Source organism: Manis pentadactyla, chromosome 10, assembly GCF_030020395.1.
Source record: "Manis pentadactyla isolate mManPen7 chromosome 10, mManPen7.hap1, whole genome shotgun sequence".
Classification (NCBI taxonomy): domain Eukaryota; kingdom Metazoa; phylum Chordata; class Mammalia; order Pholidota; family Manidae; genus Manis; species Manis pentadactyla.
This window is the reverse complement of record NC_080028.1, coordinates 94,439,120-94,465,473: the sequence shown is the minus strand read 5'-3', so window position 1 is coordinate 94,465,473 and position 26,354 is coordinate 94,439,120. Positions and strand designations below refer to the sequence as shown.

The 26,354-nt window shown below is 43.0% G+C and overlaps 1 protein-coding gene across 1 annotated transcript in view; it reads right to left on the bottom strand.

The window, feature by feature from the left end:
• The window catches only part of LOC118922559 (bMERB domain-containing protein 1-like), a 39,310-nt gene extending 32,326 nt beyond the window's left edge, over positions 1-6,984 (bottom strand). Inside the window, exons 1-2 of the mRNA XM_036905462.2 lie at positions 6,957-6,984; positions 4,640-4,763 (exon numbers count right to left, since the gene is read on the bottom strand). Coding sequence (XP_036761357.2) covers positions 4,640-4,763; positions 6,957-6,984 — 152 coding nt within the window. The remainder of the gene's footprint in view (positions 1-4,639; positions 4,764-6,956) is intronic.
• Between the last annotated feature and the right edge of the window lie 19,370 nt (positions 6,985-26,354).

The window sequence follows — 26,354 nt, the reverse complement described above, 5'->3', positions numbered from 1 at the left end:
GCCACGGAGGGGAGGAAAGTGGGCAGTGAAAACTATTTTAGGAGGTAAAACTGACACAATGTGGTGATGGATTGAATGTGCGAGGTGGCAAGTTGGGAGGGGCAAGGATGGCATCTAACTTGGGAATTTAAGGTTTCCATGGGCAGATAGAGGTGCTGGTTTGAAGTAGGCTTGGCAAGGATGGAGTGGAGGGCAGGAAGATCATGAATTTGGACTTGAACATAATGAGTTTGATGTACCTTTCAGACATGTAAATGAAGAGATCAGATATCCTACACTTTCTCCACTTTCTCAGCAATTTTCCTTTAGATATGTGCGTGTCCAGAAGACATGGTATGGTTCCACTTATTTGAGGTACTAAGAGAGTCAAAAATCATAGAGAAAGAAAATAGAATGGTGGTTGCCAACGGCTGGGGGAGAGGGAAATGGGGAGTTATTGTTTAATGGGGACAGAGTTTCAGTTTTGCAAGATGGAGGTTCTCAGATGGTGATGAGGGTGCACAACAATGTGAATGTACTTAATACCACTAAACAGTACACTTAAAAATGGTCAAGATGGTAAATTTTATGTGATGCATAATCTGCCAGAATAAAAATTTAGGAAAAAAATGAGTGTGTAGGAGGGAATACTTCCAAACTCATTCTATGAGGCCAGTGTCACTGTGATATCAAAACCAGGCAAAGACACCACAGAAAAAAAAAAAGAAAATTACAGACCAATATCCCTGATGAACACAGATGCAAAAATACCCCACAAAATCTTAGCAAACCGAATACAAAACTACATGAAAAAGATCATCCATCATGATCAAGTGTGATTTATTCCAGGGCTGCAAGGATGGTACAATATTCAAAAATCCATCAACATCATACTCCACATCAACAAAAAGAAGGACAAAAATTATTACATGATCATCTCCATAGATGCCAAGAAAGCATTCAACAAAACTCAACATCCATTCATTATAAAAACTCTCAAGAAAATGGGTATAGAGAGCAAGTACCTCAACATAATAAAATCCATATATAACAAACCCACAGCCAACATCATACCATCATACTTAACAGTGAAAAGCTAAATGCTTTTCCTCTAAGATTGGGAACAAGACAAGGATGCCCACTCTCCCCACTTTTATTCAACATAGTGTTGGAGGTCCTAGCCATGGCAATCAGACAACATAAAGCAATAAAATTGGTAAGGAAGAAGTTAAACTGTCACTGTTTGCAGATGACATGATATCGTAATTTTAAAACCCTAAAGAATCCACCATAAAACTATTAGAATAACTGAATTCAGCAAGGTTGCAGGATACAAAATTAATACACCGAAATCTGTTGCATTCCTATTTACTAATGATGAACTAGCAGAAAGAGAAATCAGGAAAACAATTCCATTTACAAGTGCATCAAAAAGAATAAAATACCTAGGAATAAACCTAACAAAGGAGGTGAAAAACCTGTACCCTGAAAACTACAAGACACTCATGAGAGAAATTAAAGAAGATACCAATAAGTGGAAATACATCCCATGCTAGGGATGTCTTAATCATTAATAGGAAGAATTAATATTGTCAAAATGGTCATTCTGCCTAAAGCAATATACAGATTCAATGCAATCCCTATCAAAATACCAACAGCATTCTTCAATGAACTAGAACAAATACTTCTAAAATTCATATGGAACCACAAAAGACCCCAAATAACCAAAGCAATTCTGAGAAGGAAGAATAAAGCCGGAGGGATTACGCTCCCCAACTTCAAGCTATACTACAAAGCCACAGTAATCAAAACAATTTGGTACTGGCACAAGAACAGACCCATAGATAATGGAACAGTATAAAGAGCCCAGATATAAAACCACACATATATGGCCAATTAATATATGATAAAAGGGCCATGGATATACAATGGGGAAATGACAGCCTCTTCAGCAACTGGTGTTGGCAAAACTGGACAGCTACATATAAGATAATGAAACTGGATTATTGTCTAACTCCATACACAGAAGTAAACTTGAAATAGATCAAAGACCTGAATGTAAGATATGAAACCATAAAACTCTTAGAAGAAAAGATTAGGCAAAAATCTCTTGGACATAAACATGAGCAACTTCTTCATGAACATATCTCTCCGGACAAGGGAAACAAAAGCAAAAATGAACAAGTGGGACTATATCAAACTAAAAGGCTTCTGTAAAGCATAGGACACCATCAGTAGAACAAAAAGACATCTTACAGTATGGGAGAATATATTTGTAAACAACATATCCAACAAGGGGTTAACATCCAAAATATATAAAGAACTCACACACATCAACACCCAGAAAGCAAGTAACCCTGTATCCTTGAGAAAATTTGATTTATTCAAGTGTCTACTCTTGACATTTGTCCCTAAGTGGTCAGACTCATGGGCATGAGGGGGAAATTCAGTGAGGTCACAAGTCAAGAGCTTAGTGTAGGGCTTAGCCCAGAGGTAGCAATTACATGTTAGCTATTTTTGTCATTGAGCATTTGCTGTGTGCCAGAAGCCACACACACACACACACACACACACACACACACACACACACACACACACGCTTGATGCAAAGCACAGTAAATGCAAAGTGACAGGTATTGTCCCCACACTAGCAGAAGCAACCTCTGGCCCCTCTTGAACACCTTTAAGCTGAAGGAGCTCATGTTCTGTGTCTTCCTTCCTTTTAAAACATGGGGAGGATATTGTAAATGCCAGTCACATGTTTGTAGTGCTAGAAACATTCTATACATAAGAACAGAGGCTTAATTATAGTTTTAGAACCGAAGTACTTCACTCTTTGAGAACGTAAAAAGTAAAACTTGAAAGTATAAAAATAGAAATAGACTGGAAAGTAAGACCCAGGCACTCATTGAACCATCTTTTACGGGGCAGGGGGTGGGGAGGTAGTTAGTACGTCCCGACTAACAGTTACATATTAAGAAATACAGGAGTACTCTTAAAACTATACACTAGAAGTAATGAAAACCAATACCACTAACAGAAGTCACCTTTCTGAGTTGGGATCAAAGATAAACCAGAGGAAGACAGACTTTTAATTTTCATGACTGTGATATGTATGTATTATTTATAGACTATAAACACCCCAAACTCTGTTGTAGCCACTGAACTCACAATTATCCATGCTTTTTCACCAAAAGCTTGAGAGCTGGCTTTCCCCTCTCCCCCCAACTCCTTCCTTAGGGAGGAGCTGCATGGAGATTTCAGCATTTCCTGGATCCAATACATGGATTGTTGATGTCTTTATCTGTTCTTTTATTCAGGTTGACCACATCCATTCCTTTAATTCAGTAACTGCCTGCAAGTGGGTGAGCCCTGAGTGTCTACATCTAGTTCAGTGGTTCCCCCTATACTTCACACAAAAACACAGAACTACCAGTTGCTCATGTCTACTTGGCAAACCTACGGGTGCCTCAAACTCATCATTTCCAGTCTTGGTTCTCTGTTATTGGAATCACCTGACCTAATAGAATGGTCTTTGTTGATAACTTCTCCCACACGACCAATCCTTCATGGAGTTGTTTTGAAAAATAAACCCCCAAAAACATGGGGTGGGGAGGGATTGTTTCTGAGCACTCATTCACTGGTATAGTTTATTCCCAGATGAAAGGGAGGAGGTTTCTGATCTGCAGAAAATGGATGTTCTAGAACCTTCTTCTCAGAACTGTGCAAAGCGGTCATGTGTGTGAAGAGAGCTGAATAAATGGCAGCTGTGAATATCACAGTCCCTTGCATGGGGAAGGTCCAAGAAAGTAGCAGTGAGAACATGGGTTTTGAAAGCAGAAGAGCTGGGTCGGACCAGGTTGTTCTGTTTCTCCGAGCCTCAGTCTTCCTTGTCTGCAGAATGGGATAATCCCATGACAGGCTTCACGGAGTTGAGAGAAATCGGTGAAAGTGGGTGAGGGGTGCCCGGCACGTGCGTGGAAAAGGCTCTGCTATGGCTCTTTTGGGTAGTACTGTGGGTTGGGAGGCCAGGTAGCGAGTCTCCCAGAAAGGCTGTCTCCTAACCCTCTGCTTTTGCTTTGTTTTGCTTTTAAACTCTCGCTGTTTAATTGCCGGAGCCCAGTATCTCTGGGAAGACGACCTGTCATTCCTCGGGAATGCTCTGTGTTCTGTCGACAAAACATTTTCAAATCGTGTGACTCCGAGGCCGCTAACGACCAGAGGAGAGGTACTGGCATTTCCGCCCATGCTACACATGAGGGCCCTGCAGCTCAGAGAGACCCTGCCCAGCTCACCCGGCACTGTGGATCTCAGGCCTCTCTGAACCCGGAGCGTGCGCCTTTCCCGACACCACCATGGGCGGGTGCCACCTCCGGGTCCAGCCTCTCCTCTTGCCCCTTTCCTCTTCTCTAAGGGGTAACATAGAAAGAGACAGCCCACCTGAACTCAATCCCGGCACCAGGGTCTCAATTAGAGCGAGAGATTCCAAAGCCCACCTTCTCTAGGCGGTACGAGAATTAGATGAATTTTTAGAATAAGTGCACACAATGCCTTTATCCCAGTGCCTGGCCCACAGCAATAAATCATAAATGTTAGGCTCTGCGGGGTCCTCTCCCTCCACACCCCGTCCTTTGCTCGGCCGCTTCCCCCAGGTACTCACATAAACCTGAGCTCAGACTCCCGTCGGACCAAGACTTTCCGGAGATGCTGAATTTTTACCATCTCCAGTTCAATCTCCTCCGGCATCATGCTGGTCTCCGCCATGGAGATGATGTCTAGCTGATCTGTGCGGAAGACATGAAATGCAGGCGTCAAGACCTGGAGGCTGCACCGGTTTCCAAGAACTCCCTAGGGACAGCCCTTGTCCTTGTTCCAGGGACCTTCACACACCGGAAGGCACACAGATCCCAGCCTGCACATCACATGTCTGTTTTGAAAACTGCGAAATGCATTTCCCGTGGCAACCCTGTGACAGTGGGAAGAAGAGGCTCAGGCAGGCTCACCAAAACCTGCTCAAGGGTTTAGATGTGGCCTGCTCCTGGCTCCAGAGCCTCTGCTCCCCTTGACTGTGGCCTCGTTGCCCTGTTACAGCCTCCAAGACCCAGAGGAAAGCAGGCTTTCCTCTATGCAGAAGAAAATTGTACAATAATTCTTATAGTAATGAATTATAATCTTATAGGAATACATATTAATAGTAATATGAAGCCAAACAGGTTTGTTGTGTAGAAAATTCAGATAATGTAGGTAGGCAGGAAAGATCAAAGTCAGAAGTCACCTGTAACCCCACTGCCTAGGGAGAACTGCTATCCACCCTCTGATGGACATTCTTCCAGTCTTCTCTTCATAGTTATATATATATTGTCATATGCATAAAGCCATATAAATAACTATATATATTGTCATATATAGGGAAGGCACCACATAAGTATGCATATATGTATGTATATGCATGTGTATTAGCTCACTTGGGCTGCCATAACAAAATACTAGAGGCTGGGCAACTTTGTGCACATTTATTTTCTCATAGCTCTGGAGACTGGAAGTCCCAGATCAAGGTCTGGCAGGGTCACTTCCTGATGGCAGCTCTCTTCCTGGCTTGTAGACAGGCACCTTCTCGCTGTGTGACCACATGGCCTCTTTCTGTGACCAGAGAGCCCTCTCATGTCTCTTCTTATAAGGATGCTAATCCTATCAGTTCAGGGCCCCACCTTTATGACCTCATCTGACCTGTTACTTCCTCAAAGGCTCTATCTCCAAATCAGCCACACTAAGGGCTAGGGCTTTGAAATATGAATTCAGGGGGGTCATAAATAGTCAATCCACAACACTATGTATATATATGTATATTTGTGTGTATACATATTGCTACATATAATGCCATTAACATTTTGGTGTACATTCCTCTGATGTATTTATGTGGTAATTTATATGATTATATATTATATATGTGGTGTACATACATAGGGTAATATGTATGGTTTTACATATGTGCTTTATTTGTATAATATTATATATACACAGGTATTTTTTAATTGGATATATTTGACATATAATTTTGTGTAAATTTATGCACACCCATGTTTATCACAGCATTATTCAAAATAACCAAGATATAGAAACATCTTAAATGCCCATTAATGGATGAATGGGTAAAAAAATATGGAGTATATGTACAATGTAGTATTATTCAGCCATGAGAAAGGAAGCTATCCTGTCATTTGCTCAACATGGATGGACCCAGAGCATATTAAGTGAAGTGAAAGACCTCAGACAGAGAAAGACAAGTACTGTATGATATCACTTTATGTGGAATCTAAAAAGGTCAAATTCATGAAAAAGAGAGCAAAATGGTGGTTACCAGGGGTTGGGCCTTGGGGGCATAATGTATGTTATTTAAAGGTACAAACTTGCAACAAGTGGTGAATACACACACATATTTTTTTAAGGACTGGAAAGACCCAATGTTGGTAGTTAAAAATGTTGATACATGCATACATATTAATATACATAAGTATGCACATATCCCATTATCTGTACCATTTTATATAGGTCCGGTGTTTGTAATATAGAGTCAGGGTCTCACATTTTATTACCTGCTCTTTTCACTTACCAACCTTTCATGAGCATTTTTGCACATTCTGGCATGTTCCTCCCACCAGGAGTGTGAAAGGCTGTGTAGTCTTCTATTTGTGGCTGTATCGTGAATCACTTCACCGACCCCCAGACATTAAGGTCGTTTTCCATTTTCCCCATGATAAACAGCCCTGTGATTAACATTCTCAGAGCTCAACCTCTGCATGCATGTAAGAGGTGACTTTAGGCCACATTTCCAGAGTGAATGGCTGGGTTTTAAAGGATGCAGTACTCTAGGGGCTTTCACAGGTAAAGAAGGAGACATAGGGGAGAGGAACTTTGCTTTCTCTGAGGCCAACATCTCCGGCAATGTGAGTATCTCCAATTTAACGTTTTCTCCCCACCTTTCTTCTCTTCCTCCCCATGACCCATCTAGACAATTGTTCACCACCCTCCTCCTGTCACCTACATCTGCTGACTCCTTCCACACCCAACCCACTGGTCCTGCTACATGGCATTTGTCTTTTCCCTTACCTCCAAGTCCTGTTTGGAAAACTGCCTTATCTCCACCTGTCCCCTTCCTGCGACCTGGAGCCCTGGCCTGGCACACCTGCCCAGGGTCTGAGGTGTTGAGATTTGCACACTTTCCTTAAGTCAACTCCTGCCTGCTTGAATCTCAGAATAACACCTCCTCCCAGAAGCCCACATGACTGCTTTCTCACCTGTGGAATAGTCCTACCGTGAGTCCTTTCCTAGACATCAGATTTTGGTAAACTGCCTATCCCCTAACACATCCTTTCCATAAGCCAAAATTTCCCACCTCCCCTCCACCACTCATTTTGCTGAGGAATCAGGAGGAAGGCAATTAGCTGTGATTGATTCTCCCATTGAAATAAATGGCCTCCCTAATTCTCTCTGAGATCATCCACAATTTTGTAAGAGATAAACAAGAGCAGAGGCAATGGAAAAGGCCAAGAAATTACTCAGCGAGAAGAAATTGTGGCATGACAGCTTTAGGCCTGTCAGAGATTTTCTCCCCTCTGGGTTCAGCTTCTTGGAGCAATGTCTGCTTTTTATTTTCAGAGAGCTCCCAGATTTCACAACCTAAACAGTGCAGAGTCTGGAATTGAGCCAGGGAGGAGGGTGGTGAAAAATTGTCTAGATGGGTCATGGGGAGGAAGAGAGGAGAGGTGGGGGAAAGGGAGAAAATGTTATATTGGAGATACTCACACTGCCTCCTCCTGCTTTCTAACAATGGTGGTCCTGAAGAAGATCCTGCTGTCAGGCTGTACCTGGTGCCCAAGGAGGGTGAAGGGGAGACAGGAGGGAGGGGTGAGCATCAGAATGAGAAGGGACATCAGACGAGCTGTCTCAGGACTGGCACTTGAGAAGGGCGAGAGATGTCTACAGAGGCTTTTAAGGAAATTGTCTCTGTGACATGCTCAAGGCCTCTGGAATCAGATTTGGGGTCCTATGGCCCCTGACACCAGGCTGAAGTGGCTCATGAGATTGGAATATTGAGTCCTGACTTGAAGAAGGAGGGAAGAAGGAAGGGACAGGATAAAAATATTAACATTGACTGAGTATTACTGGGTGCCGGCTCCAACCAGGCTAGAGGGCCAGCTTCAATGCATGCAGACTCTGGGGACAGCGCCGTTTAGGATTGTGGTGGCCAGGAGTGGGGTGTCGGGGGCATTCCGGAGTCAGATGGAGTCCCAGCTCTGCCCCTCACTAGCTGTGTGGACTTGGAGGTTCAGTTTGCCGCTTGTGACTCATTTTCTCCTCTGTAAAGTGTGTATAGTAAGGGGACACACCATCCCGGGAAGTTATGAGGATTGAATTATCCAAGGCATGTCATACTCTGTACGTGGATATGATTTCCATTGTTATTTCTGCAGGGCCCGCTGTGCCATGCCATCTCTTCTAATCCTCATCAAAAACCGTCAAGATTGGGATGTCTTCTTTTTTAACAAATAAGGAGCAAAGCTGAGCCTGTGTCTGCCTCCAAAACACATGTACTTCACCCCATCACTGCTGCCCCCTGCCATGCAGGCCTTCTAAACCCCACACACCTGGCCATTCACATCTCAGAGTCAAGGGTGGTGTCTTACTTTCCTGGGGCTGCCGTAAGAAGTCACCACAAACTGAGGATTTTATTCTTTCACAGTTTTGGAGGTTGCAAGTCCCAAATCAAGGTATCCATAGGGCCGAGCTCTATCCAAAGCCTCCAGGGAGGATCCCCCTTGCCTCTGCCAGACCCTCAGGGGTTTGTCACAGCATCGCTCCAAAGCCCCTTTGTTTCTTCCCTGTAGCTCTGTGTGTCCTTCTCTGTCTCACTGGACTCAGAGCCCACCCGAATCCAGTAGCATCTCATTTCCATCTTCATCTTAATTACCTCTGCAAAGAAGACCTATTTCCACATAAGGTCACATTCTGAAGTTCTGGGTGGATATGAATTTCGGAGGGCACTATTTAATCCACTACAGGCCATGTGCCCACAGGATCCCTGACAGCGGTGTCACTCTTTCCAAGAGCTTTAGTCACCTGGATGGAAGCAGTAGGGGTCTCAGCAAGTGGCCAGGGCGTGGGCCATAATGCAAACCAGCTTGGGTAGAGACTTATAGATCTGTGATCTGAGGTCAATCATCAACCACATAACTGTGAATAAGCCACTTTCCTCTTAGCATCACTTTCTTCCTTTGCAAAATAGGGTTCAAAGCCCTTATTGGAAAATCGATCATATTCATTTAAGAACCATTTCTCCACTTAAGAAGTACCATCATCATCTTAACAATAGAGAAAACTGAGTACATTCTATTGCATTAGGTTCATAGCTATTCTCAAACAGTTAGCAGGCATGGTGAGTATCTGGGAAGATTGTTAAAAAGGAAGATTCTCTTCCCCAGGGATTAGGATAAACCTGGGCTGAGGGGGGTCATGTCCAGGGACCTTCATGCATGAGGTCTTCAGACCAGACTGAGAAGCGCTGGTACAGAACACAAGTAAATGAATCCCATGCATGGTTGGTTCCTTTCGGTCTGAGCTTGCATGATACAACTAGCATGATTGGAAACCTTCCCAACAATATTTCCCAGCTAGAAGGTAGGCATCCTTAGTTGCCAGGGAATGTGTTCACAGGGAGGACAAATCCTGAGAGGAGACAGCCAAGCATTTCAGGGTGGCTAGAGAAGATGGTCCCCCAGCTTCCAGAACTGTGAGAAATAAGTGTTTGCTGGGTATACTCCCCCATCTGTGGTATTTTGTTACAGCAGCTCAAGTGGACTAAGACACTATCTATATTACCATTTAATCAATATTTCTTGACCTTGACATTTTTTTCTTTTTTTAGCTCAACTCCTTAAAAAAAAGTTCATATGCCATCTACTGGCTGCTGTGTAGAGAGCACGCAACACAGAAGTCCCCAGAGCCAAGTGCCATTGCTGTCACTGAACTTCCAGGAGCTGAGTCACTTCTGGGGGTCAAGGCAGCTAAATCCATGTTTTTATCCCATGCCACGCCCAGGAAGATGCATGCCTCGTGAGCCCTGTGGCACCAGCAGGCAGGAGCTGAGCCCCCGGGCATGGCTGGGATGCACTGGCAGGTTTAACCACATATCTGGAAAATTTAAAGCCAACAGCAGGGTGGTGGCAGCAGGGCTGGCAAGCTCTGAGAAGCTTGCAATTTAAATATAGTCAAGGAGGGTCAAACAGCTGGGAACCAAAGAGAAGTCTTTCCTTGACTATCATTTCCAACCATGGGTCACAGTAGGAATGTAAGCCCAGGGTCCCCTGGACAATCCCCACTTTTATTTCTGCTTCATAACTTTCATGCACCTCCTATATTCCCTGGAGCTCATTCATGTTAAGCTCATTTACTCTGAGTCCAGCACTAACTCATTATCCTCCTAAATACCTTGACTGGTAGATGCTATCATTATCACTATCACCCTGTGTTTAAGACTGATATGAGGCTCAGAGGGATCACAAGAGATTGAACAAATTACTCAATCAGTGAGTGGCAGGGCTGTGACTCAGACCCAGGCCTGTCTGATTTCAAAGCCCATGTGTAGGCCAGAGGGCTACACCATGTTCCCCAAAACTTCAGTCACTGCACAGGAGTCACCACAGCTGTGTACATACAGTCTGTCATGGACCAAATACTTGGTGTTCTCTCCAAATTCATACATTGAAATCATACCCCCCAGTGTGATATATTAGAAGGTGGGCCTTTGAGAGGTCATGAGAGTGGGGCCCCAAGAAGGGATTAGTGCCCTTACAGTATGAGACACAAGAGCCTGCCTCCTCTCTCTGCTCTCTGCCACGTGAGGACACTTGAGAAGACGGCCATGTGCAAATGAGGAAGTGAATTCTTATCAAACTCTGGGTCTGCCAGAGCCTTGATCTTGGACTTCCCAGCCTTCAGAACTATGAAAAATAAATATTTGGTGTTTAAGTTTGCCCCCCAGTCCATGGTATTTTGTTCCAGCAGCCCAAGCACACTAAGACACCATTTAATCAATATTTCTTGACCTTGACCTTTTTTGACTCAGCTGAACTCCTTAAAGGGAAGTTCATACCCATCCATAAATAATAAGTCACTATCACTTAGCATAATTAGAAAAGAGCCATAAAAATAAACTCAATGGAAACAAAGCAACGCTACTAAATTCTGGCTAACTATTGTGGCCTGCTCAAGGCTCCAACTGAAGTCTAATTTTTGTTGCCTAACAAGGCAGGTTAGCAAGATACCGGAAAATTGGCAAGTACTAGTGAGGCCTTAAAGACAAGCCACCAAGGTGAAGACTTCTTTTTTGCTAATCATAAAGGTTGATAATTAGAAAAAGAGAGTAGTTTTCTTGCAGTGTAATTCAATGCTGTTGGATGCTAGAAGCATCTGAGTACCACTGGGGATCCGGTTCCCAACCCTGGGAAGGTTGGAAGGGTCTTAGAGGTCATGTAGGTCAGCTTCAGGTACATGTCAGATGGGATGTGAAATGATGCAGTTCTGAGGGTTGGTCGACAAACAACAATGGGCCCAAACTCTGGAGTTCTTATTTAAAATGAATGGAGAACTGAGGCCTGAAGGAAAATTCTCAACCGTAGGTCAAGTTTTTCACCCGAAGTGCAATCAGTCATTTTGAGTCCTTATTTCAACCCAGCTCATATCCCAGAGGCAATAAATGAAGGTGGACCTATTCATTTCAGTCCCACACACATTTATTAGGCACCCAGCCTCCTTTGAACACCCTTAGAAGGGCACATGAGAGAAGGTCACAGAGGGTGCCTTTGGAGGACGTGGGGTATGGGAGTCGGCATTGGTTGGGGAGAATCACTTTCCCCCTAGTATGTCCTTTTCTAAGGTTTGTCTTTTTAAACAAACTTTTTATTTTGAAATAATTTCATATTTATCAAAAAGTTGCAAAGATGCTACAGAGAGTTCCCGTATACTCTTCACCTCATTCCCACCATCGTTGACATTGCCAAGATGCTGATATTGACATATCACCCTGGGCAGGTGGTATCTATTCCACACATATTTAAAAAGAAGAAAATAAGAGAAAAGAAAAGAGTTGGTAGGTGCAGTGCCATAGGGGTCAAGTCAGCCCTCGAAGCCAGTAAGTGAAGGGGACAGTTCTGGGCATGGGGCTCTGGGGTCTCAGGGCCAGCTCTTATGCTGTCCTGGGTCTCATTGGTCCATAAGTCTGGGCCTCAGTTTATCTGCAATATGGGGACAATCATACCTATCTCCTAGGTAATTTATGGAAGTTCCAGGCATATAGAAAGTTCTCTCTGTAATATTTGCTCTTATCCATTTAATCCACATATTTTGAAAACCCACTTTGTATCAGATACTGCTCTCAGCAATGGGGTTGGAGCAAAACAGACAAAATACTTGCCCTTGCTGAGCTGACTGACTAGAAAGGGGCTTACATGTTGGGGAGACAAGTCATCATCTCAGCAATAAGTTACCCCATCTTTCTCGATGGAAGATTTAGACAGATTCTTGTTCAACTCCTGGCTCTACCACTAAAATGGGCTGATCTGGACATGTTAATTAGTCTTCCCAAGTCTCAGTTTCCTCTTCTGTAAAATGGGATAATACCTGCTACATCCTGGAGTTGCTGCTATGGAGATGAAATAAAATGCATCAAGTGCTTGGTGCACTGCTGGGCATGATAAAGAGGGGTCAGCATCATTCTTACATGTCCTTTCTCTGGAAGAAACCAAGACTAAAGGGAAGGAAACAAAATCAGCTGCATCAGATCTGGAGAACAATAGATTTCTGGGCATTTGGCCATTCCTCTGTCCTTCCAGGTGAGACTGCGGTCCTCCACCTCTTAGAGGCCCATGTCTGCCCTGAAAGCTGGGTGCAGAGGGGACCTCACCACCGTCTGTCCAGAGGCCAGTCCCTTAGCTCAGCTCTCGGAGCACACACAGCCACATCTTCCTGCTATCGATCCAAGAGAGAGTCTTAGGTACCAGAAATGTATCTGAGCTTCATTCCTGGGAAAGTGGATCTCCGGATGCGTTCCAGAGGCTCCTGGCGACACCCTAGACTTTTACTGCCATCAATCATTCATGTAGGAAAGAAGCTCATTTCAACTGCAAACATCCTGTTATGGGATGTACCAAGCATCTTGCCTTCTTGCTATAATGTGAATACAATGGGAAACAGCCAGTTGCTTTTAATGAGTCACCATTTTCAAAAAAATGAAATAACTCCTTTTAATTCAGATGCTCCTGGCTGCTCCATTCCCCTGGCCTGCCTTGTGAAGGATGCTGCTGGGTTCTGGGAGTAACCATACCCCCCCAGCTGCACAGTGCCTTCCCATTCTCAAAGTTTCTGTATTCACCATCACCCTGCAAGGAAGGCTTGGCCGCTAGGGAAACTGACTTGCCTCCAAATCTTGGCCATGGTTATAATTCTCTAAGGTGACTTTGGGCATGTTTTTTAACTTCTCCAAGTTTTTATGTTCTCGGCCATTCTGACTTGTCCAAGATCACAAAAATAAATAACTAGGAGAATGCCCGATCAGCAGTGTGGGTAAGAAACAGGCACTGGAGTCAAGCCAACTTGGGTTTAAATCCCCGCTCTGCTTCTTTCTAATTACTGACCTTGGGCAAAGAATTTAACCTTGCTAGGCCTCAGTGTCCTTATCTGCAAACTGGAGGTAAGAACGAGAATGTGAGACCACCTGAAGAAGCATTCTGAAAGCTCAGCAACCGAAGCTAAAGCAGGAATTGAGCTGACCTCTGCTCAGCAGCCTCTAAGCACTTTGCTCAGACCTCAGTTTCTCACCCTTGGCACTACTGACATTTGGGGCTGGAACAGTCTTTGCTGTGGGGCTGTCCCGTGCCTTGCAGGATGTTTGGCAGCACCTCAGGCCTCTACCCACTTAATGCCAGTAGCATCTTCCTACCAACCCAAAATGTCTTTGAGCATTTGCTAGTAGCCCCTGGGGGGACAAAATTGTCCCTCATTAAGAATTACTCATTTAGACCCACTTTTTCAGTAGTGCTCCTGGGAACACCTTAATTCTTGTTTGCCTTAGAAGAAACATATTCACAATCTCCATGAGTTAGGGTGTGGACATTCTTGGGAGGCCATTATTCAGCCTATCACAGTCTACATAATAGAGAAGGCCAAAGAAATCTACTATAGAGGGTTCCAGGATGGGTCATTATCAGCCTCGAGGGGAGGAACTATGACCTGTTGGGAGGAACTAGATCATTGAAGAAGAAAGGACAGACAAGCAGTGAGGCTGGCCTCCTGCTTCCTGTGCATTGTCCACACCACCCAGCTCAGGGCCAGCAGCCATGACACGGCACCCCTGAGCTGACAGTATGACACATGTCAGAGTGTTGGCTCTGCTCCTTACTAGCTTGTGTCCCTGGACAAATTGTTTAAATTCTCCAAGTTTCCCCATTCTCACCTGTAAAGGGGTCAAATAATCCTTGCTTGCAATATTTGTTCATTCCATAATAACTATTTGCCTAGTTGTAAGTGGGTTATGCGACCTTCCCCACCCCCAGTATCTATCATCTGTTAAGGGGGAAGAATAATAGAAGCTACTCATTGGTTGTGGTGAAGGTTGAATGAGAGACTGTGTGTAAAACCAGTACAACACAAGCACAGAGTGAGGTCTTGGTGTGTGTCAGTCATCATGATCACCATCACCAACAGCATCATCACCATCAAGAAGTACCGAACCTCAGACATCAACCATAGCCAGAGCTAGGGATGGGAAAGGCCAGAGGAGATCAGCCCTAGGGGAGCCCCTGCCCCAACTTCAACTCCCTCCCTAGGATTAGGCCTGGGGGAAGGGAGAAAAGGGGAAGGAGAAACAGATATTACGGTAATGGAAATAAATTCTTTTTTAATAAGCAGTCTAGAATATTATCCTTCAAGGACTTCAAGGAATCATGTCGGAATGCTTTATGCTTCTGATAATACCGGCATTCCTCAAGCTTTTTTACAGCTTATCTTACACTCTTATACAACTACAAAATCCTTTTGGGAATAAGGAGAGGTACCAATAAACAGACTCTTCTTTGATAACTGCTTCCAATTCAGTTTATAAGCCATTCAAGAAAAGTAGTTTAACACATTTATATTCATATCATTTAATTACCCTCTTTATTTGTACACCTTGACTCAGAAGGACTTTCGGTGGCTCCAAAAAATCAAACTCCCTCTCCAAAGCAAAGGTTTATCACCGTTGAGGATGTTCACTTCAACAGACTGGGACTGCAGTTCCCAAGGGGGATCTCTAGAAAGGTTTTCATTTCAAGAATGTGTGTGCCACCTCCAGAGTGGGGCTTTGAAGGAAATGACACATGCATTCTGGCTGATATATTTAACAATCTTTAATGTCATATTTCATTTCCTGACATCCTCATCTCAACACTTCTAAGTGACCCTCAGTGAGTCACCAAACTGTTTCATCATATTTCTCCCAACCACAAGTGGAAGGACTCCAATTGGTTTCTGAGGTCTTTCAAGACCTTATGAGAGAATTAGTGTTCTTCCTAATTCAGAGAGAATTGTCAGGGATGTTGAATTAAAACTGGAAATTGATAACCCTGTAATTACAATAAGAAAATTGTCCAATTAAAATGGCAGAAGCAACTACAGGTTTTTCAACACATCTTCAGGTTCTTTCTATTTTTCAAGGTTCATTAAAAAAAAAAAACAACCCTGCGATCTCAGAATGACTTCATGAATATAGACAATTATGAATCTATCCTGAGCTGTGGTTCATGCATCTCTACTAAGATTCCCTAACACTTCCAATTTACAAACCAATTTGGAAATAAGCAGAGGTTCCAGGGCATGCAAAGATGGATAGAGAACCAGATGGTACTGCTTAAAATCATGCTTGGAGGGGTAAAATGATCAGAATCTAGAGGAAAATTAATTGGAACTGTCTGAAGTAATATTTCCATTTTTAAAAATTGCTTAGTTTGGAAATTATGCGGCTCATTGCATCCCTCACGAGCTGGAAACTTAACAGGGAAGATAAACTGCTTGGAGAACATTATTTTCATTCAGAAAGTTCAAGACTGGGAATAAGATGGGATAAATCCTTGTCTGAATGGGGGTGGTTCAGGTGTGACTTGGCATGTTCAAGAGTCAGAGAAAACCAGCCAGGAAGCAGGGCAAGCTTGGGTGGGCCAGTGTCCCCAACACAGACTGCAGCTGGAAAGCCAGAGGGAGCCAGGTCATGGCAGGTGAAGGGAGGCAACCGTGGAAATGGAGATGCTGGATGGGAAGTCCAGCGGGGTAAATCAGAGGAGGCCTGAGTCAGAGAGATCCACCCCAAAGGCTAAAGCATTAGGACTGGAAATACGTAGGGACTTTTTTCTTTTATTAACTGAAACCCATACTTTGTTCATATGCCTTGGTTGGTACCTACTGTCCTTTTTCTGTTCCAGAATCCCATCCATGATCCCACTTGACTTTGCCCATCATGTCTTCTTAGGCTCCTCTTGGCTGTGATAGTTTCTCAGACTTTCCTTGTTTTTGATGATCTTCAGGTATTTCATAGCATGTCCCTCAATTGGGATTTGTCTCATGTTTTCCTGATTAGACTGGGGTGATGGGTTTGGAGGAGGAAGACCACAGAGGGAAAGGGCCCTTCTCATCACCTTCTATCAAGGGCACATGCTCTAAAGGTGACTTGTCACTGTTGGTGTTGACCTTAATCACCTGGCTGAGGTGTGCTGGTTAGGCCTTCTCTCTGTGCTTGAATGTGTAGCGTGTTTCCATCTCAGTGAGTCTGTACTTGCAGTTCCATCTGCCTGCAACTTTCTTTCCTTCCACCTTCCCAAGCCTGTGCCTCTTGTCACTGAATGTCAGCTCAAATGCCATTTCTCAGAGAGACCTTCCCCTACCCCACTTTCTGAAGGAGCCCCCCATCATAACCTCAGTTTATTCTCTGCATAGGCTTGTCAACTTAACAGACAAGTTTATCTTTCTACTTGCCACCCACCTTCTCCATGAGGATGGACATTTCATTTCTGCATACCTTGCTTCTAGAACATCACCTGAAGTATGGTAGCTTTGTTGAATAAACAGCCCTAAAATGACATATGTGGCCACATCACTTGTCCAAGGTCACTCAGAGGAAGAACCACCTAGGAAAGCAGACCCCTGACCATCAAAAGGGAGGTTGGAAACCTAAGTGTCCATCAATAGATGACTGGATAAAGCAGATGTGGTTCATATACACAATGGAATATTATTCAGCCATAAAAATGAAATCCTGCCATTTGCAACAACATGGATGGATCTAGAGGGTATTATACTCAGTGAAATAAGCCAGGTAGAGAAAGGCAAATACCAAGTGATTTCATTTATTTGTGGAGTATAACAAAGTAAAACAGAAGGAACAAAAGAGCAGCAGACTCACAGCCACCAAGAAGGAACTAGTGGTTAGCAAAAAGAAGGGGCTTGGGAGGGTTGGGGGGGAGGGAGAAGGGGATTAAGGGGCACAGTAATTAGCAATCACAATATAGGTTGGTCACAGGGATGGTAGTACAGCACGGAGAAGACTGTTAATGATTCTGTAACATCTGACTATGTTGATGGACAGTGACCGCACTGGAGCGGGTGAGGACTTGATGATATGGGTGAACGTTGAACCACTGTGTTGTGCATTTGAAACCAATATAAGACTGTATATCAATGATACTTCAATAATAATAATAAAAACAAAGGGATGCTGGAGAGAATGAAAACCAAAGTCTGTAAGAAGCATCTGAACAGGCTGAATGATGGCCTGGCTTTTGTTTTTGATTTTTGGTGTCAGCTTTTCTGAAGCCGTTGACCCTTGGGCTTGAATACTCAGGTTTTGCACCTCTTGCAGCACTGGTGGGCAGCTGGCCCTTGCCACACTTCCAGTCCTACCTGGGATAGGCAAGAAGTTATGGGTTTTTGCTCTACAGGCATGCAGTCCTCTTTATCCTTCATGTGGGACCATTTTTTCTAATTATAAAAATAAGACAATAATAATAATAATAATACCATGCAGCCACTGTGGAAAGTAGTATGGAGGTTCCTTAAAAAAGTGAAAATAGAAATACCATACAACCCAGTAACTCCACTTCTAGGAATTTACCTAAAGAAAACAAAATCTCTGATTTGAAAAGATATGTGCACCCCTATGTTTACTGCCACATTATTTACAATAGCCAAGGTATGGAAGCAACCAAAGTGTCCATCAATAGATGAATGGAAAAAGATGTGGTACATATACACAATGGAATATTATTCAGCTACAAAAAAGAAATCCTGCCATTTGCAACAACATAGATGGGCCTAGAGGGTATTATGCTAAATGAAATAAGCCAAGTGGAGAAAGACAAATGCCCTATGATTTCACTTATTTACAGAACCTAAAAATAAAACAAAACAACAGTAGACTCACAGACACTGGTGGTTAGCATGGAGGAGGGCTTGGGGTGGATGGGTGAAATAGGTGAAGGGGATAAAGGGGGCACAAAAATCTCAAACATAATATAAATTACTCACAGGGATGAAAGTACAGCATAGATAATATAGTCAATAGTTCTTTAACATCTTCCTGTGCTGACAGATCATAACTGCACCAGTTGGGGTGAGGATTTAATAGGTTGTGCAACTGTTGAATCACTATGTTGTATACTTGAAACCAATATAATACTGTATGTGAACTATATACTTCAATATAAATAATAAATAATGATTTATTTAAAAAATAATAATATCATAGTCTGTCTTCAAGGAAGTGCGTTTAACTCCCCACCCATAAGGGTGGGCTGTACTTAGTGGCTTCCTTCCAAAGAGGACAGGGAGAAGGAAAGAATGCTGCAGGCAGATGGAACTGCAAGTACAGACTCGCTGAGATGGAAACGTGCTGCATATTCAAGGACAGAGAGAAGGCCAGTGTGGGTGGAGCAACAGGAGAAAGGGGAGGCATGTTACAGGGTAGAGACAGGCAGGGGCCAGATGATGCAAAGCATGGGCCATGGTGGAAGATTTGGATTTTATTCCCAATGGTTGGCCTACAGGAGGATTTTAAGCAGGGGAGTGATGAGATCCAATGGTGTTTTTAAAAGTCACTGTCTCCCATTAAAGAGTGCCCTGTTGAGGGAGCCACGTAGAAGGAGGAAGATCAGCCTCCTGCTATTGCCTCTGAAGGTTGGCGTAGGATTAAATGCATCATAACGTGTGCAAAGTGCTTAGTCCAAGGTCTGGTCACAGCAAGTGATCAATAAAGGCAATAGAATAAAATAAAATACGTGCTAACAATGAATGCACTACTGCAGCTAAGCAGAGATGCTTGCTACTTCTTCCCTCTTAGCCACAGCTCTCTGCAGCTCCCACTGTCCATGGATCTCTGCAGAGGGTGGGGCAGCCCTGAGGTCGCTGGCTATCCTGCTGCCACATTCAGGGCTGACTAGCTGGGGTATGGCAGACGTCTCAGGGAGGCAGAGTGTCTGCAGGCACACGCACCCAGGCACACAAGGCGGGGTCTGAAACACCAGCCCAGGACTCAGTCAGCCCTGGACTGTGTCCTGAGGGTTCCCTGAAAAGGTAACAGAATATGTCATCCCCAAATTTGCCACTTTGACATGAAAATTATTTTGAGCTGAAGGTATTTGAGAAAAAACATGTAAGAAAAGCTCTCTGCCCTCCCCCTATTTGCCTAAAGCAGGACAGAAATTTGTAAAGGTGACTGCTCTCCCCTCTCTGTCAGGAAAGACACAACTTTAGATCCTCATCAGCTTGGAGATGGCACCAGAGCAATCTACATAACGCAACACTAACTCACCCTTATCTTCCATTAGTGTTCCACATACATTTACCTTCCTATAAGAAACCAAGTTCTTTTCCTTGGTCTTACCCCTTTTCTAAAAATGTATTGTTCTTTTGTTAAGATGCTATGTAAGCCCAAGTTCTAACCACTATCATAAGTTACTCATCACTGGGTACTCCCATGTGTAGGCATGATGCGCACGTTAATAAACTTCTGTTTTTTTTTCTCATGTTAATCTGCCCTTTTTCAGTCTAATTTATAGGGCCTCAGCCAGGGAGTCTGAGAAGGGCAGAGGAAAAAGACATTCCCCCCACACACACCTGCTTGGCATCTCTTAAGGTGGGTGTAGATAACCAAGCGCCACAGTCTTGGTCTGGCAGAGGATGCAGGAAAAGCTGCTGAGTCTGAAATGGGTCGTTGAGAGTTAAAAAAAAAAAAAAGAGCAAGGTTTGTAATAAATTATATTTGGTGAAAGGTAGGACCAGCTAGGCTCTGCGGTGGGGCAGGGGTGGGGAGCAGAGCAAACTGTCAACAGTACCCCCGAGCCTGGAAATCTCCAACATGAAATCATTGAGAGCCCACATCAGAACACAGCTATTTTGAGCCCAGCTAGAAAACTGGGCTCTGTCTGCCTTTACTGAGAGTGGTGAATGGCTGAGCCAGGCGGTTAGCTATTCAAGTGACTGCTTCCCCTACAGAGAATTTCAACCAACTGAGTGGTCTGAGTCTAGGCCCCCACCCCCACGATTTCAAGGAAAATGAAAAATAAGCCTTTCTGTAGCTCCGGGTTTGCCAAGTCCAGAAAGCCTGCTCCCAGAGAAGCTAGAACCTGCACAGAGAATTTTGCCCACGGGAAGACAAGCGATTCCTTTGAGAAGAATGGGTGTGAAGGGCAATTTCCTGCTTCTGGTAGCTCCCTCAGTCATTGTGTTCAGGACATTTAGATTCTAAATGTCACAGTATGATGTCTTGGATGTGGAGAGGACATGTGTTGACTCTGCCTCCCAGCAGCCATTCACCTTTCTTTGGTCACAGGATCCCTATTCCTGTTGGAGAACCAACATGGGCAGCACTGCCAGGTCTTGGGGCTGTGAGTTGTTCCTTTGCCTCAGCCCACTGCGGCTGGTTCAGAACGGCGTGGGGCCCAATAACGAAACGGAAGTAATCAATCCGACACAAAAGTTTTGTGTGAACTCTTGGAGGAAGAGAGATCCTGTCCGACTGCTAGCTGGACATGAACCTGCCATTACAGGGATACTGATGGCAAAGCCTTCGTGGAGGGGGAGGAGCCAAGAGATGGAGAGAAATAGATGAGGTACTTTGAACCCCCAAAGTACCCCGTAAAGTCAAGCAGTGCATTCCCTAGTTGCTCAAACAGCTTGAGTTTTCTGTTGCATGCAACCAATAGTCACACAAACACTCAACATCTTCTAAGAGGAATGTGTAAGGAGGAGCAGGGAGTGAAAATGCCCCTGGGCCATTAGGGCTGTGGGGAGTCCTCTGGCTCCCACCCGCCTACAGTCAGAATGCCAACACAGCCATCTCCTAAAGCAGGCACCCCGGTCTGCAGCCCGACGGCCAGATCCAGCCCACTACGGTTTTCGTACAGAGACTGAGCCAAGCATGGTTTTTACATTTTTATATTGTTGGAAAAAAAATCAAAAGAAAGATAACAGATGATGACATATGAGAATTACACAAAATTTGAATTTCAGTGTCCACAAATAAAGCTTTATTGAAACATAGCCATGCCCATTTATTTACATATGTTTAATATATGCTGCTTTCACACAACAAAGTTGAATGTTCGGAATAGAAGCCATATGGCCTTAAAGACAAAAATATTTACTATTAGCTCTTTTCAGAAAATGTTTGCAGACCCTTATCCTAAAGGGTCCTTTAGACATCTAGGAAAAGAGATTCTGTAACTTGCCTTTCATAAAGTAGGACATTGAGGGCCTTAAGTTCCAAACTTAAGATGCTGATAAACTTGGTAGAACAATTGGTTTTTCTTTCCAGGTAAAATGAGCAGAACTACTAATTATTTATGTAAGCTTGTTTAAGAGAAATGTTTAAGCTTTAAAGGCTATAAACTGAAAGTACCTTCTAGAATTTAAATCACAATCCTAATGATATATTCAATTTTAGTCATGGTTGTTTAGCCCTATTATTCCATGATCATCAAAATTCTCTTTCTAGCATCTTCTATTCTTTTGCATAATCTGAGAAATAGTCTAAGCCTTAATTGAAATGAACTATCCAGTAAGAATAATAATAGCTATTATTTGTTAACCTTTTACTCTTTGCCAGGCAGAGTTCTGAGCATTTTACTTATATTAACACATTTAATGGTCCCAATAACTCTATCAAGTAGGTAATATTATCATACCCCTTTGGTAAACAAGAAAACTAAAGTATAGAGACAGGTTAAGTAATTCACCTCAGGTCACACAGCCAGCAAATACTGGGGCCAGGATTCAACCCCAGTAATCTGGCTCCCTAAGTGGACCACACTGTCAGGTAGACCATCTCAGCTCTATTTAAAAGGGTTGAGGGTAACAAAATTTCACTATTTGAATTTTAACTAGTAGCATAATAAAACATATGCTTTTTTTTTACTTCTTAAAATGCCATGTTTTCTGGAAAATGTCTTTTCTCTGAACCATCTATGTGGTCAAGTTCATACCACATAGATCCCACCCCTCTCCAGTCTCCCACATCTGACTGGACCACATGTGAGCCATCTGAACCACGTGGGCCAATGGGCTCCTTCCCTGAGACTTTGGCACTGAGATTCAGATTCCAGTCTCAAACTGCTGTCTTAAAACAGAAACCTAGCAACTGTTAGTCACAAGTGCTGAAAACCCAGAGAAAGCCACTCTTCCATGTGAGAGCAGAATGATGGAGAAATTAGAAAAACACAGATAAGAAATGGAGGTGGAGGAAGGGAACCTCTGGTTCACAAAATGCTCTAGTCCCTTCCTGAATTCAAAGGGAGCTCTACCCCCGGGTCCCATGAGACACCACCCCCCCGCACCCCCCCGCGATGGTTTCTAATGTCTTAGGGAACCGGAACTGAGATCTGTGTGTGGGTGTGCTTACAGCTGTAAGAAGGATCCTACCCTAGAGGAGCTCCGAAGAGCCATCATAAGCTGGGTAATGGGGTGGGAGGGGGTGGGTGAGATAAAAGTGGAAAGTTTTGTACTACAATTGAGGAGAATCGTTAAGAGGATCTAGAACTGTGCACTTATGGCTCTTTAAATTAATTAAAACTAAATGTTTCAATTAAAAATTCAGTTTCTTGGTCATAGCCACCTTTCAAGTGCTTAATAACCACAACGTGGCTAAGTGACAGTCGTATCACAGCACAGAAACAGAACATTTCCATCATTGCAGAAGCTTGTATTGGACAGAATTTTGTCACAATGATTCTCACTTCAAGGTAGCGTAAGACACTTGTGACTTTTGCAACAGCACTGAAGTTTTTATTCATTAATAATGAACACCATTTAGCTAACAGGGCTAAGAAATTTAATTAGGATGACTTTTACATATTGTTGTTTTGTGTGTAAAGAGATGAAAGATTAGTTTTATATATATAAAGCAGTACATACTTAAATTGCTGATTTACGGACTATGTGGATTAAGCACCTTAAGAATTGGCCAGACTTTTATATTTAAAATATAACTTAAATTGAAACCTGGCTTTCACAACCCACCACGAGTGTGGCCTTCACTGTACCCATGATCTGGCCAAGTAAGATCTCTGTGTTAAAGTCCTTTGATCCATAATCAAATCTTTAAAAAAAACTGTATTTTTAAAAATTGAAGTGAAATCCATATGACATGAAATTAACCATTTGAAAGTGAACAGTTCGGTGGCATTTGGTACATTTGGTGGCATTACTACCTCAAGGTTCCAAACATTCTCATCGCCTCCAAAGGAAATCGTACTCTTTAAGCAGTCATTTAACACCCCTTTTCCCAGCTTTTGGCAACCACCAAGCTACTTTCCGAGTGTTTCTATTCAGAATTTACCTATTCTGAATATTTCATGTGAATGGAATTGTACATGTGAACTGTTGTGTCTGGCTTATTGCACCGTTATCAAATTTTAACTAAAAGTTTTAAGATTCACAGTATCATCTTTGTTAAACCATAGGCAGTACTGTTGCCTGACTGTCTTTTGGTAAAATCTTTCACTTCTTTTTTTAAAATTTTGGGTAATATACCTTTTATCACAGCCAGTTCATTAATCTTCCTTTAGCATAAACGATAGCATTAGTTTCTTTTAATTTGAGGTATGGCAGTTTTATTAACTAGTACACTTCTGATAAACTTTCCCACCTAATTAGAATTGTTCTTTTTTGAATACTAGAAGAGGGTGTGCTCTTGATGAGGATGTATCTTCTGAACATGGAGATACCATTCGGAAATATGAAACTGATTTCATTCCTTGGGAGGTTGACTAACTTCTCTTCGACTAGCAGATATGAAGTGTGCAGGACTTGGAAATCAAGCCCCAATGGTTATGTTTGCCAGCCATGAACAAGTGATTTTGGAGCTGGTAGAATTACAAGCCTATGCTCATTAGTAGCGAGTAAATCTGGATGTGATGTATATTATGAATAATAGAAGTAGAATGAGAAAGTGTTGGAGATGTGTGTGACAGAAGAGACTGGGTACAAATACACTGACAAGTTTAAATGTAAAGAACATGTTGCTGTATCTGTGATTTTTCTGGTTCATTGCTCCAAAAACATCAGTTCGCAGATGTTGCCACCATTGCCATTTGAATTGTAATGTGATCCGTGGTCTGAATGCAAGGATAAGCTTTCTTTCTTCCATCCTGGGGAAACTATTGTCAGCTTCTTATTTTGAGGCCCTTTAATGTCATCATTACGTGTATATTAATAACTTAATTGCTGTTTGTACTTGACCCTGTCTCTGCCTCTGTAAGCTGTACAAACTCAAGACAAATGCATTATAAATGTAGGGTGTTTTGAAAAATAAAACCATGAACAGATTTTTATTATGCTGCGTTATGCAGCCATGGAGGTAGTCTTATGACTGATGTCACTGTCCTGAGAGGTGCCTTACAGCCTTATGCATGTATTGTGTATTTGTAAATCTGAGAGTTGGTTGTAGAACCAGGTGTTGAGGTGTGTGTACTGTTGGGTCTTATAAAGCCCATTTGCAGTTTGGGATGTCTTATAAGTGATGAGAGAGCCCCCCGTACTGATTGTCTCCATCTTCCTTGCCTTACAATGCTTGACTGTCCTAACTGTGTCATTACTTACTCGGTTTACTTTTACTGAGGGATTTTCAGCAGGGGCTGTCTGAGGAAGGGCAAGGTGGCATTTGTGTAACTTGGAGAAGCCCGTTCGAATATGTTAGAATGTTTGGTAAGTTACCGCTTACTTCATAGGGTTTGGGGGGAGCTTAAATAAGATAGCAATCAGTACATGAGAGCTCAATAAAAATTTTAATGGATTTAGGGTAATTTGCCACAACCTCCAACCCTGTCTCCAGCACTGTGGATTTGTGAGTGTTTCTATCCCTGTCTGGCCCATAATAGATATGCAGTATATGTTAGTTGATAGAATTGAACTGATGGCTCATTACATATTAGGGAGTGGGGAGTCACTTGTTGAATATCTCTTAGGTACGAGGAGTTCTTTAATTGAAACTAAACAAATGCTTATTCTCATTCAGTGCTCTAAGCAGTCCTCTCAGGCAGATGACATGTCATTTCCATGATTCAGTGAAATAATTGCCTCTCACAACTTGTACATGACACTCTAGGTTTTAAAGCCAGGAGTCAGCCCAGTGCTGGCCTCTCAGCACCAGCGTCTGCTGCCTCCTCCATCCTGAGGTTGGCACGTCAGCCTGATCACCTAGCACTGCCTGACTTTCTCTGGAAGTTGAGTGATTTTTCCTTACTATACCTGTAAACTTTCCTTTTAAATAGGAAGTGAAAAGAAAATCTTTTGTGAAGTACAATTCCTGTTCCTTCCAAACCTAGTTCAAATGCTTTTTCCATTTCTGTTAACATCCTGCTAATCGCATAGGTTGGGGTGTCTTAGACCGTTCACTCTTCCTTCCTGCACCTGTCCGGTGTCGCCCGTTACCTCTGTGCTTAGCCTCTCCTCTCCAGCTGCACTGCACCGCGGTGGGAGCCATGCTGATGTTGCTGGCTGAGGTGTCTTTCCATTCTAAGATCATCCAAATACAACTGTGTAGGATCAATTGCAGCAGTGACACTAAGCATGTCACTTCTCAAGAGATCTTGGTTGCCCTTTACCTTTCAGGGGCAAGAAACTCCTTTCTTCACTACTTCATATTATGGAAGATTGGGCCCAAAACTTTTCTTGACTTACAGGTCTTAACACTCCAGGGGAGTGAGTTTAAATATAACTTTGACAGATTATGAATTCACTGTTTATTGGTGTGCAGGATTCATGTGACTTCAAATTCTTCAATGTCTTTTTTGCATCTTGGA